General features: G+C 38.9%; 1 protein-coding gene across 1 annotated transcript in view; it reads left to right on the top strand.

Moving 5' to 3' along the window:
* Positions 1–10,839, top strand: part of cmtm4 (CKLF-like MARVEL transmembrane domain containing 4) — a 41,116-nt gene extending 30,277 nt beyond the window's left edge. Inside the window, exons 3-4 of the mRNA XM_037534313.1 lie at positions 8,250–8,348; positions 10,262–10,839. Of these exons, the coding sequence (XP_037390210.1) occupies positions 8,250–8,348; positions 10,262–10,420 (258 nt within the window). The 3' untranslated portion in view covers positions 10,421–10,839. The remainder of the gene's footprint in view (positions 1–8,249; positions 8,349–10,261) is intronic.
* Positions 10,840–14,297: the final 3,458 nt, after the last annotated feature.

Here is a 14,297-nt window from a genome sequence, read left to right as displayed (position 1 = left end):
AATGCCATAGCAGCCACCTTGGATACCATAGCAACCTCCTGGCAACACCTTAGCAACCATATAAAATATCATAGCAACCACCTGGCAACACCATGGGGATGCTATAGCAGCCACCTAGCAACGCCTAGCAACCACCTGGAATTCCACAGCAACTATCTATCAACACACTAGCAACCATATAAAATATCATAGCAACCACCTGGCAACACCATAGCAACCACTCTCAAATCGCTTAAGATGTGCAGTCACTCAGATCAATCAGAAAATTGGCTCTATATGGCACAAAAATGGTTCCTCTATTATATAAAATCAGCAGGTTATTTTAATACTTTGCTGTAAAACTATTTCTAGAAATAACCCCAGATTACATTAATCCAGTGCTATAAAACAAACTCTTGAAATAAAACCACATTATATTAATCCTGTGCTGTAAAATGAACTCTAGAAATAATCTAAGATTATATTAATTCTGTGCTATAAAACTAACTGCAAGTAATCTCAGATTATATTAATTCTGTGCTATAAAACTAACTGCAAGTAATCTCAGATTATATTAATTCTGTGCTATAAAACTAACTCTACAAGTAATCTCCAGATTATATTAATTCTGTGCTATGAAACTAACTGCAAGTAATCTCCAGATTATATTAATTCTGTGCTATGAAACTAACTGCAAGTAATCTCAGATTATATTAATTCTGTGATATAAAACTATCTCTATGTAATCTCAGATTATATTAATTCTGTGCTATAAAACTAACTGCAAGTAATCTCAGATTATATTAATTCTGTGATATAAAACTAACTCTATAAGTAATCTCAGATTATATTAATTCTGTGATATAAAACTAACTCTGCAATTAATCTCAGATTATATTAATTCTGTGCTATAAAACTAACTGCAAGTAATCTCAGATTATATTAATTCTGTGCTATAAAACTAACTCTACAAGTAATCTCAGATTATATTAATTCTGTGCTATAAAACTAACTCTACAAGTAATCTCCAGATTATATTAATTCTGTGCTATGAAACTAACTGCAAGTAATCTCAGATTATATTAATTCTGTGATATAAAACTATCTCTATAAGTAATCTCAGATTATATTAATTCTGTGATATAAAACTAACTCTAGAAATAATCTCAGATTATATTAATTCTGTGCTATAAAACTAACTGCAAGTAATCTCAGATTATATTAATTCTGTGATATAAAACTAACTCTAGAAATAATCTCAGATTATATTAATTCTGTGATATAAAACTAACTCTGCAATTAATCTCAGATTAAATTAATTCTGTGCTATAAAACTAACTCTGCAAGTAATCTCAGATTATATTAATTCTGTGCTATAAAAATAACTACAAGTAATCTCAGATTATATTAATTCTGTGCTATAAAACTAACTGCAAGTAATCTCAGATTATATTAATTCTGTGCTATAAAACTAACTCTACAAGTAATCTCAGATTATATTAATTCTGTGCTATAAAACTAACTGCAAGTAATCTCAGATTATATTAATTCTGTGCTATAAAACTAACTGCAAGTAATCTCAGATTATATTAATTCTGTGCTATAAAACTAACTCTACAAGTAATCTCAGATTATATTAATTCTGTGCTATAAAACTAACTCTACAAGTAATCTCAGATTATATTAATTCTGTGCTATAAAACTAACTCTGCAATTAATCTCAGATTAAATTAATTCTGTGCTATAAAACTAACTCTACAAGTAATCTCAGATTATATTAATTCTGTGCTATAAAACTAACTCTACAAGTAATCTCAGATTATATTAATTCTGTGATATAAAACTAACTCTGCAATTAATCTCAGATTATATTAATTCTGTGCTATAAAACTAACTGCAAGTAATCTCAGATTATATTAATTCTGTGCTATAAAACTAACTCTGCAAGTAATCTCAGATTATATTAATTCTGTGCTATAAAACTAACTCTGCAAGTAATCTCAGATTATATTAATTCTGTGCTATAAAAATAACTACAAGTAATCTCAGATTATATTAATTCTGTGCTATAAAACTAACTGCAAGTAATCTCAGATTATATTAATTCTGTGCTATAAAACTAACTCTACAAGTAATCTCAGATTATATTAATTCTGTGCTATAAAACTAACTGCAAGTAATCTCAGATTATATTAATTCTGTGCTATAAAACTAACTGCAAGTAATCTCAGATTATATTAATTCTGTGCTATAAAACTAACTCTACAAGTAATCTCAGATTATATTAATTCTGTGCTATAAAACTAACTCTACAAGTAATCTCAGATTATATTAATTCTGTGCTATAAAACTAACTCTGCAATTAATCTCAGATTAAATTAATTCTGGGCTATAAAACTAACTACAAGTAATCTCAGATTATATTAATTCTGTGCTATAAAACTAACTCTACAAGTAATCTCAGATTATATTAATTCTGTGCTATAAAATTTACTCTAAAAATAATCTCATATTATGTTTATTCTGTGCTATAAAATGAATTCTAGAAATAATCTCAGATTATATTAATGCTGTGCTATAAAACCAAATCTAGAAATAATCTTTAATCGCTAATCCTGCGTGAAAACATGTTGGTAAAAACACTAGGACACAGAGTTTCTTTTTTTAAAGTGTGTATTCTCTAAAATGAAGCTAAAACCAAGTCAGGTTATACTGTCCTACCTCAAGTGTTCCACCCAGAGCATTAAGACGTGTAAAGCAACAGAAAACCATTTGACTTTCTTCAGTGATGTTTGCTGCTGGCTGTGAATTCCCAGTAAGACACTCAGTGCGTTTACATCAGGCATTAAGACGGATGTGTAGGGTAAACCAAACATCAGCGGATGAAACATTTGCACTTATTTTGATAGTAAAGGTGTAAAGGTGTAAAGGTCCCATCTCTGTCATTTACACTGAGACTTCTTATCTTGTGTGAACCCGTCAGAAACTTGGTTGACTGTCCTGATTGTGTAATTGTCAGCGTTTCAGTGCAGCTTCTTTATTGTAAACGTGTAAATGTATATTTTTGCGTGTTTTTGAGGAGTGCACAGCGAGAGCACCTGTTTTAAATGACGAGCCAAAAACATGAGGATTTTTGTCTGCCAGTGTAATGATGGTAAAAATCGAGGTAAGAAGTCATCCGAGCCCAGAGCACAGGGTGCGGTAGAGATTCAGCCTGCCGAGTCTGACCCAGTAAAACCAGTGGCTCCTGCTGTAACTCTGTTTTACCACCCAGGCAGAAGAAGAGCTGGAACATTTATCCTTCATTCTCCCCTGCTCTCTGTTGGAAAGAGGCCTTTTCTCCTTCTATTCCACATGCTCTGGCTCCGTGGGCTTCCTGTTGCTCAGCAGAAAACTCTGGCTTCAGTAATTCCACAGCTCATAAACTCACTCCCAAAAACTCCCCCTGAGTCTCCCTGAGCTTCTCTCAGAAACCAGCACAGCTGCTGCAGCTTTCACGTCTGCTTCTGAATCACAGATTATTCAGCTAATCTGATTATCTGTCAGCAAAAACAGTCGCTCTGACAGACTGTAATACACTACAGGAAGCGTAGGGGGCGATACGGCTTCTACTGTTTCATTTAAAAAGCTCTATAACGTTCATATGATCCACACAGTCGCTCTGACAGACTGTAATACACTACAGGAAGCGTAGGGGGCGATACGGCTTCTACTGTTTCATTTAAAAAGCTCTATAATGTTCATATGATCCACACAGTCGCTCTGACAGACTGTAATACACTACAGGAAGCGTAGGGGGCGATACGGCTTCTACTGTTTCATTTAAAAAGCTCTATAACGTTCATATGATCCACACAGTCGCTCTGACAGACTGTAATACACTACAGGAAGCGTAGGGGGCGATACGGCTTCTACTGTTTCATTTAAAAAGCTCTGTAATGTTCATATGATCCACACAGTCGCTCTGACAGACTGTAATACACTACAGGAAGCGTAGGGGGCGATACGGCTTCTACTGTTTCATTTAAAAAGCTCTATAATGTTCATATGATCCACACAGTCGCTCTGACAGACTGTAATACACTACAGGAAGCGTAGGGGGCGATACGGCTTCTACTGTTTCATTTAAAAAGCTCTATAATGATAGAGAGAGAGAGAAAGAGGGAGAGAGAGAGAGGGGGGGGGGAGAGAGAGAGGGGGGGAGAGAGAAAGTGAGAGGTGGAGGGAGAGAGAGAGAGGGGGGAAGGGAGAGAGAGAGGGGGGGGGGGGAGTCATGTGGTAAATGACTGGTCATGTATTCAGTCATGTGAGTGACCGAGTCTCAGTCACACTGCTGTGACCGTTCAGCTGACCTGTTGTGTCCTCAGTGTAACAGACTTATTATACGTCTGTCTGCTAGAAAATGCTTTACACAAAATGTGCACATCATATAATAAATAAACAGAATATAGCAAGCAAGCAAATTTTATTTCTATAGCGCTTTTTCACAGCAGGTGTTGTCACAAAGCAGCTTTACAGAACAATCAGTATTACAGAGAGAAGAGAAAAGAAGAAAGGAAATCCGGGTCCGAGCCCCCATGAGCGTCGCCAGCGGCAACGGTGGCAAGGAAAAACTCCCTAAAAGAGGAAGAAACCTTGAGAGGAACCAAGACTCAGAAGGGGAACCCGTCCTCCTCTGGTCGACACCAGATAGCAAACATTATTAGTATGAAGTTTTATAGCAAAGTGGGAAAGAGAAGATCTGAGGGTGAGGACTGCACAGCGCTGTACAGCAAGAAGCTCAGTGGTGGTCAAACCGGTCCAGAAGGCTGGTGAGCAGCGGCACCAATCAAGGCAGTAGAGGCAACAGCATCAGACGCACAGGATGGGCAGCTGATCAGCTCGGCAGAGAAAGGAGAAGAAAAAACAGAGTTAGTACTGTAAAGAGTGGCTGACCACAGAGTCAGTACTGTAAAGAGTGGCTGACCACAGATTACAGTAAAACAGAGCAGCAGAGACTCCAGCAGGTCTAGACCTGACAGGGAGACTAATCACCAAATGCTTGACTGTACAAATAAGTTTTTAGCCTAGACTTAAAGACTGAGGCTGAGTCTGAGTCCCGAACATTAACAGGAAGATTATTCCAGAGCTGGGGGGCTCTGTATGAGAAGCTCCGCCCCCTGATGGAGCTTTATTGGTTCTAGGTACCAGTAGTGAGCAGCACCTTGTGATCTAAGTAGGCGTGATGGTTCATAGTGGGAGAGAAGGTCACTCAGGTACTGAGGGGCGAGTCCGTTTAGAGCTTTATAGGTCAGTAATAGGATTTTATAATCAATGCGAAATTTAACTGGTAACCAGTGCAGGGCTGATAAAACTGGACTGACCTGGTCAAACTTTCTGGTTCCTGTGAGACTCTGGCTGCAGCGTTCTGGACCAGCTGAAGCTTGTTAAGTGTGTCGAAGGAGAGATAAGCGTCTATCATGACACCAAGATTTTTAACAGATAGGCTTGATGAAACTGAGAGATTGTTAAGTTTTAGTGTTGAGTTAGACAGTCTGTGTCTGTGTCTGGCTAATTTTGGACCAAGAAGCAGGACCTCTGTTTTATCTGAGTTAAGTAACAGAAAATTATTTGACATCCAGTCTTTTATGTCTTTTACACAGTCCTCAATCTTGCCAAGTTTAATTTTATCATCCGGTTTACTTGATATATATAACTGGGTGTCATCTGCATAACAGTGGAAATTTATGCCGTGTTTACTGATAATGGTGCCTAGTGGTAGCATATATATTGTAAATAATATAGGTCCTAAAACAGAACCTTGTGGAACACCATAAATTACTTTTGCACGAACAGATGATTCACCCTTTACATTAACGAACTGATAGCGATCAGTGAGGTAGGACCTGAACCAGGAAAGAGCTGTTCCTGTTACCACTACAAGATTTTCTAGTCTATCTAGTAGGATAGCGTGGTCTATTGTGTCGAATGCTGCACTAAGGTCAAGGAGGACTAACAACGACACATTTCCTTGGTCCGTGAATAATAGAAGATCATTTATAATTTTTACTAGTGCTGTTTCTGTACTGTGCTGTGGCCTAAAACCAGACTGAAATTTTTCGTGTAGATTATTCCTATGCAAATAAGGGCTTAATTGTTTTGCTACCACTTTTTCCAGGATCTTAGATATAAAGAGGAGATTTGAGATACGTCTATAATTTGATAGTTCACAGGGATCGAGGTTAGCTTTCTTAATCAGCGTCTAATTACTGCAAGTTTAAAAGTTTTTGGGATGTATCCGAGGCTAAGAGAGGAGTTTATTATTGACAGAATAGGCTTAGTTATTTCTGGGAAGATTTCCTTGAGTAGACCTGTAGGGATCGGGTCCAGAATACAGGTCGATGGTTTTGCAGAAGAGACTATTTTGATTAGTTCATTTTCTTGGAGTAATGTAAACGATTCCAGCCTCTCTGGAGTGACTCTAATATTCTCAGGGTCTAGACTGGAATTATAAGCCAGCAGGTTTGTGGAGTTTAACTGTGTGTTCAGAATTTTCTGTCTAATTTTTTCGATTTTATCACTAAAGAAATTCAGAAAAACATTGCTGCTATAGGCTGATGGCATCTGGGGTTCAGTGACTCTTCTCTGTCAGTTTAGAAATTGTGCTAAATAGTAATCTGGGATTGTTCTTATTGTTTTCTATGAGAGAGGAGAGATAGGCTGAACGTGCTGCAGTAAGAGCTCTTCTATAGTCTATAGGCTCTCCTTCCAGGCGGACTGGAACACTTCTAATTTAGTCAGACGCCGTTTTCGCTCTAGTTGCCTGGCCGTCTGTTTTAAAGCTCGAGTGTGATCGTTAAACCACAGGGCGAGTTTTTTCTGCCGTACTATTTTGCTTTTTAATGGAGCTACACTGTCTAACGTAGATCGAAGAGTATCCTCTAAGAATTTGGTCATAGTATCTAACTCAGTAGGATCGGATGGACAGCTGACTGAAGTTGATAACTGCGGGAGATTTCTGATAAAGCTGCCAGCTGTGGAGGAAGTTATAGTCCTCTTAACCTGATAACATGGTGATGAGCGCACATTACCACTAAACTGGATTTTGTATGAGATTAAGTGATGGTCTGAGACGGCTGTGCTCTGGGGTTGAATGGCTAAGTTATCTATGTCCACACCAAAGGTCAGTATTAAGTCTAGAGTGTGGTTGAGGTGGTGTGTGGGCCCATTTATAATTTGGGTGAATCCCATGGAGTCTATGATAGATATGAATGCCTTACTTAGTGTGTCGTGAGGGTTGTCGATGTGGATATTAAAATCTCCGACAATTAATATGAATAAAATGCACATAACAATTAATAAAATGCACATAAATGGGAATAAAATTCAGGGAAAGTGTAGCATATGGGCCCTTTAAAAAGTGCAAACAGGAGTTAACAGAGAGAGGAGGCAGACAAGCCTAGCCACAACACACACACACACACACACACACACACACACACACACTAGTTTGTTTATTTATTTTCACTGTAAATTAATGTAAAGTTTTTTTTGGAGCATTTCTATGGGTACAATCATCCTGAAAGTTCCAAGCATGAAGAAAGCTAAAACAAAGTAAACTTTTTTTACTATATATATATATATATATAAAATTTGGAAGAAAACCTCGTATCTCCATTTTTGACGTTTTCCAGTTTTTGACATCATTTAAAAATAAATGTTACTCTTTACATTGTGTGTAAATTTCATGATGAATGGATTAAAAGAAATGACCTAAAATGACTTGGAAAAAATTCTGGTTCCACTGACTTACAGTAAAAGTAACGTAACTGATTTAAGTTTATCTTCTTTATTTAAATGCGTGTCCTTAGTGTGTATCTTGGTGTTTTGGCGCCCCCTGCCGCAGCCTATAGGCACTGCACTTATTACTGCCTTCAGCTGCAGCTCACTTTCACCACATCTCACGTTTTTTACTCCAATATTCCACCAATTTTAGAATAAAGTCATGAAACTATGCAAGAGCACAAATATGAAGTGTACATCAAATCCAGACCATCTTGTGTTTGAGGCTGTTCAGTAGCCCCACGTCATCTTCATGTATGTTCAGGTTTGTGTGTTAGTGCTTCTCTGGCTTTAAATGCTTTTGAAATAACTCCAAGCAACTCTTTGTAGTCTTGGAAACCGACTAAGCACTTAAGCCTGAGACCTTATGTCAGGATCCCTCAGGTGGGTCCGGACACCTGTTCCATAGTGATGCATCAGTGTTGATTCATGTTTGTTTGTGTATGCAGGACCTGATAAACACCGCCGCCAGCACTGTGTTCTTCTTCCTGGCCTCGGTGGTCCTGGCAGCTCTAAATCACCAGAGTGGAGCCGAGATCGCCGCCGTGGTAAATAAGCTTTTACTAATCCTAATACTCAGTACAGACCCACACAGTTAGACCGCAGCAGTTACGGTGCTGGTGGGATCTCGACCCAGTGCAGTTACTGTATGATGTGGCACTGTTGTGGCAGTGCAGTGCTGCCCCTGTGTGGCCACTCTGTGGCACTGCACCAGATTTTTGGAGTTTCCCATCGAAGCTCAAGTTCCCTGTAACAGCCTGATCGTGTGGAATGTCGTGTTAAACATTAATAAGCTGTAAGCATTTGTTAAGATACCTGATATGACGGTATAACTACCAGTAAATCTGCTGTGTTCTTTTATCAGCGACTCTGGGGCTGTTTTGGTTTTAAATTAAGAAGAGTCGAGAGTCAGAGTCGACTCTCTGAGTCGTCCATCACCAAACAAACAAAAACAGATTTTCTAATTGCTTTACAGAAAACGCATTGAAACTGAATAATTCATAGTAGATGCTGAATAATTCAGCTTTGAACAGCTGTTCACACATAAAATTGGCATATTTTACATGAAAACACTAAAAAGTGCTGAACTGCAGAAAATGTGGGTTTCATATTATTAAAGATCTGTCTGAGCTCTGAGGTCTGAGCTCATTCAGTAGAAGGCGAGAGTCTGAGTGGACAGTCTTCTGTCTGGATATTGTCTCTGCTGTGTTTATATTATATGGTCATTCACAGTCTTACACAAACTGCCCCAACTAGCCACCACTCACTGCCGCTGTGCATGATCCCAGTGGAGGCTGGTGGAAGGGGGGCAGGGTTGCTGTGGTGGAGCAGACTGCAGGTCGCCCACCGCTGTGTGTGTGAGTGTGTGTGAGTGTGTGTGAGTGTGTGTGAGTGTGTGTGAGTGTGTGTGAGTGTGTGTGAGTGTGTGTGAGTGTGTGTGTGGCTGTACACAAAGAGACAGACTGAGTCAGGGTTGTGGTGGGGAGGGAGGGGGGGTCTTCTAGCGGTTTATGGTCCACATGTGCTCAGCAGGAACTTCCCCCATAAACATGCACTGCATTCTCACTGCCTGACTGAGGGGAGGGGGGACCCTCGAGAACTCTTACAATCCAAAACCCTCACAATTCATAGTGGATACGGAATAATTCATAGTGGATACTGAATATTTCATAGTGGATACTGAATAATTCATAGTGGAAACTGAATAATTCATAGTAGATACTGAATAATTCATAGTGGATACGGAATAATTCATAGTGGAAACTGAATATTTCATAGTGGATACTGAATAATTCATAGTAGATACTGAATAATTCATAGTGGATACTGAATAATTCATAGTGGAAACTGAATATTTCATAGTGGATACTGAATATTTCATAGTGGATACTGAATAATTCATAGTGGAAACTGAATAATTCATAGTAGATACTGAATAATTCATAGTGGATACTGAATAATTCATAGTGGATACTGAATAATTCATAGTGGATACTGAATAATTCATAGTAGAAACTGAATAATTCACAGTAGACACTGAATAATTCATAGTAGATACTAAATAATTAATAGTAGATACTAAATAATTAATAGTAGACACTGAATACTTCGTAGTAGATACTGAATAATTTGTAGTATAAACTGGATCATTCATAGTAGATACTAAATAATTCATAGTAAATACTGAATAATTCATAGTAGATACTGAATAATTCATAGTAGAAACTGAATAATTCACAGTAGACACTGAATAATTCATAGTGGATACTGAATAATTCATAGTGGATACTGAATAATTCATAGTGGATACTGAATAATTCATAGTGGATACTGAATAATTCATAGAGGATGCTGAAAAGTTTATAGTAGATACTGAATAAGAATGAAATAGAACTGTTTTGATATCAGAGATTTAGACTGCTAGTCAATACTAATCCACTGTTTTTCTGTTTGTTCTCAGATCTTTGGGTTTTTGGTGACGGCCGTGTACGGAGTGAACTTGTACCTGGCAGTGCGTCGATGGCGTTTGGGTGAGCAGCGCCCCATGCAGGCCAGTGAGTACATCCGCGCCCGCACGGCCTCACGAGGGGAGGTAGAGGCACGGCCCGAACTGCAGTAACACAAACTCCTGGACCACCATAGACTGTGACTGCAAATAATCCCCCGACTCTCACGCCTGGACCAGCAGCCAGTGTCCACCGCAGGGCTGAACAGCGCATTCATATATTCAGTTACAGTTTCTTTTCCCATCTGCTGTGCTGCTGAATGAGGACGAGCACGTACCTAAAACACATCAGGACGAGCCTCAGATTAGCCACTTACTGACTTGCAATGACTTGAAAGCTTGTCATGGAAAAGCCAATGAAATTCTATAGATTTTATTTAAAACACTACCTGAATACTAACAATCTGATCAAATGTAATGAACACATCCGCGTTTGGCCGAACGTGAACAAGATGAGCACACGTCTCAGGGGAACGAGGGCTTTTTCAGAGCAATGGGAAAACGGATGGAAGTGTGATATAAAATTGATGAAGATATTGATACAAACTTTTAGAAATCACTGAGTCACTGAGCTGTTCCACTCGAACAAACGTTGAAACAGCACAAAATCCCTCATCTAAAACCAGCTACTGGGGCTGTTCAATTCAGTAATAATTAGTAAATAATATTCACTGTGCACCCAAGATCGGTCAGCGTTGCAGCCCTCGCGTCAGCCCTCCTCGCTAACCGCCTGGTTTAAACGGTGCTAGATAAATCTAGATTAAAATTCAATTTTAAGCAAAACTCTGTCAGTTTGAGTCATTTAGCTAGAAAGACGTGCTATAGCTGAATAACGTGGCTGACCAACAAGGGCTAAGCGGTATCTGTCCGCTCCTTAATGTTTGAGCATTAGTGAGGTTTGACTATACAGTAATTTATTTTATCTTTCACAATGTTTCTGTTTTAGTTTGCGTTTATCAGAGAGGTTGTCTAGCACAGTGACAGCGTAGGACCTTGCGTTCCGCTTTTTGCTCCGATTTCAAAGTTTTTGGGTCGACTACTTAAGTACAAATATTTTAGTAAAGTAGTGACTGAAGTAAAAGTATCTACCCAATACACAACGTCAGCGTCCATCATCGCAGGAACTGACGGCTCGTATTCTTCACTTTTTGGGGTTTTTTGGTCTAAAAGTAAAAGCTAAAGCTCCAGCGTCGGAGGTGTGGCCGGTCACAAAGCAGTACAGACGTCGCCAAATGAAACACAATGAAATTAAACGCAAAGGAAAAAGGAATCGGTAGCTATGTAACTAAAATGTAACTGAGTACAAAGTACACACTTGAAAAAGATGGTTCTTCTAAGGTTCTGTCTCATTTCATATTCATATTTAGAACCATGAGCTCCGCATTGAACTGTTTGCAAACCAGTATGGTTCTATGTACCACCAAAAAGGGGTTCTGCTATAGTTACGACATCAAGCTTCCAACAATAGAAGAACCATTTCTGAAGAATCATTTCACTGTAATCTGAAGACCTATTTCACCATGCAGAGAACCTTTTAAGCATGGAAGTAGATCTATATAGAACGCATGGTTCAAAAAGGAACCCTTGGCTTTACTAAAGAGGCCTTGAAGAACCGTCTTTAAGTGTGTAGATTCCTTTAAGTGACCCTTATTAGTCCCACAACGGGGAAATTCCACCTCCGCATTTAACCCATCTGTGAAGTGAAACACCACATACACACTAGTGAACACACACACTAGGGGGCAGTGAGCACACTTGCCCGGAGCGGTGGGCAGCCCAATCCACAGCGGCCGGAGAGCAGTTGGGGGTCAGGTGTCTTGCTCAAAATCCAGCAGGATTTAGCTGAAGTGCATCTACAGCCGCTCGCTGCACTCAGAGCCGTTCAGCCCTGCAGTGGAAACCAGGACAGAGACTGTAAACATCACTCAGATCCCCTGGGTCGTCATTTCTCAGACCAACGGTGTGGCTCTAACGACTGAGCAATTTTCCTCGGCTCACCCGGACACATCCGGACTGCCATGAGCGTCCAGTCGTATCTCTCCATCGCTGAGAAATGTGTCGCTGCTTGAAAGTGTGGTGGGATCAAAAGGCTGATGAGAATGTACACACGTGCCTGCGAGGCCGGACCTAATGTGTGGACTCGAGTTCTCTCTCTCTTCATTTACAGTGACATGCGGAAGACATGAAGGATCTAGACTGGATTTGTGGCCTGGTTGCATTAAACCAGATTTTATTTAAAGCCCTACTTGAGCTGGATTAGTTTACCCTGGGGAGATTCTGTAATTTAAGTTTGGTGATTTTAGTCCAGCACAAATCTGTAATGTGCATCTGACAGTAATAACTGACCCCTCCAAGCTCCGCCCACTTCACAATACCTACATTTAGAGCCGGTTATTCATTCAGCCTAATGAGAAACTGTAGAACGGACTCGGTTTATATCACAATACCTACATTTAGAGTCGGTTATTCATTCAGCCTAATGAGAAACTGTAGAACAGACTCGGTTTATATCACAATACCTACATTTAGAGCCGGTTATTCATTCAGTCTAATGAGAAACTGTAGAACGGACTCGGTTTATATCACAATACCTACATTTAGAGCCGGTTATTCATTCAGTCTAATGAGAAACTGTAGAACGGACTCGGTTTATATCACAATACCTACATTTAGAGTCGGTTATTCATTCAGTCTAATGAGAAACTGTAGAACAGACTCGGTTTATATCACAATACCTACATTTAGAGTCGGTTATTCATTCAGTCTAATGAGAAACTGTAGAACGGACTCGGTTTATATCACAATACCTACATTTAGAGTCGGTTATTCATTCAGTCTAATGAGAAACTGTAGAACGGACTCGGTTTATATCACAATACCTACATTTAGAGTCGGTTATTCATTCAGTCTAATGAGAAACTGTAGAACGGACTCGGTTTATATCACAATACCTACATTTAGAGTCGGTTATTCATTCAGTCTAATGAGAAACTGTAGAACGGACTCGGTTTATATCACAATACCTACATTTAGAGCCGGTTATTCATTCAGTCTAATGAGAAACTGTAGAACGGACTCGGTTTATATCACAATACCTACATTTAGAGTCGGTTATTCATTCAGTCTAATGAGAAACTGTAGAACGGACTCGGTTTATATCACAATACCTACATTTAGAGTCGGTTATTCATTCAGTCTAATGAGAAACTGTAGAACGGACTCGGTTTATATCACAATACCTACATTTAGAGTCGGTTATTCATTCAGTCTAATGAGAAACTGTAGAACGGACTCGGTTTATATCACAATACCTACATTTAGAGTCGGTTATTCATTCAGTCTAATGAGAAACTGTAGAACGGACTCGGTTTATATCACAATACCTACATTTAGAGTCGGTTATTCATTCAGTCTAATGAGAAACTGTAGAACGGACTCGGTTTATATCACAATACCTACATTTAGAGTCGGTTATTCATTCAGTCTAATGAGAAACTGTAGAACAGACTCGGTTTATATCACAATACCTACATTTAGAGTCGGTTATTCATTCAGTCTAATGAGAAACTGTAGAACAGACTCGGTTTATATCACAATACCTACATTTAGAGTCGGTTATTCATTCAGTCTAATGAGAAACTGTAGAACGGACTCGGTTTATATCACAATACCTACATTTAGAGTCGGTTATTCATTCAGTCTAATGAGAAACTGTAGAACGGACTCGGTTTATATCACAATACCTACATTTAGAGTCGGTTATTCATTCAGTCTAATGAGAAACTGTAGAACGGACTCGGTTTATATCACAATACCTACATTTAGAGTCGGTTATTCATTCAGTCTAATGAGAAACTGTAGAACGGACTCGGTTTATATCACAATACCTACATTTAGAGTCGGTTATTCATTAAGTCTAATGAGAAACTGTAGAACGGACTCGGTTTATATCACAATACCTACATTTAGAGTCGGTTATTCATTCAGTCTA

This window comes from Pygocentrus nattereri, chromosome 25 (assembly GCF_015220715.1).
Source record: "Pygocentrus nattereri isolate fPygNat1 chromosome 25, fPygNat1.pri, whole genome shotgun sequence".
In the NCBI taxonomy this organism is placed as follows: domain Eukaryota; kingdom Metazoa; phylum Chordata; class Actinopteri; order Characiformes; family Serrasalmidae; genus Pygocentrus; species Pygocentrus nattereri.
This window is presented reverse-complemented; position numbering and strand designations above follow the sequence as displayed.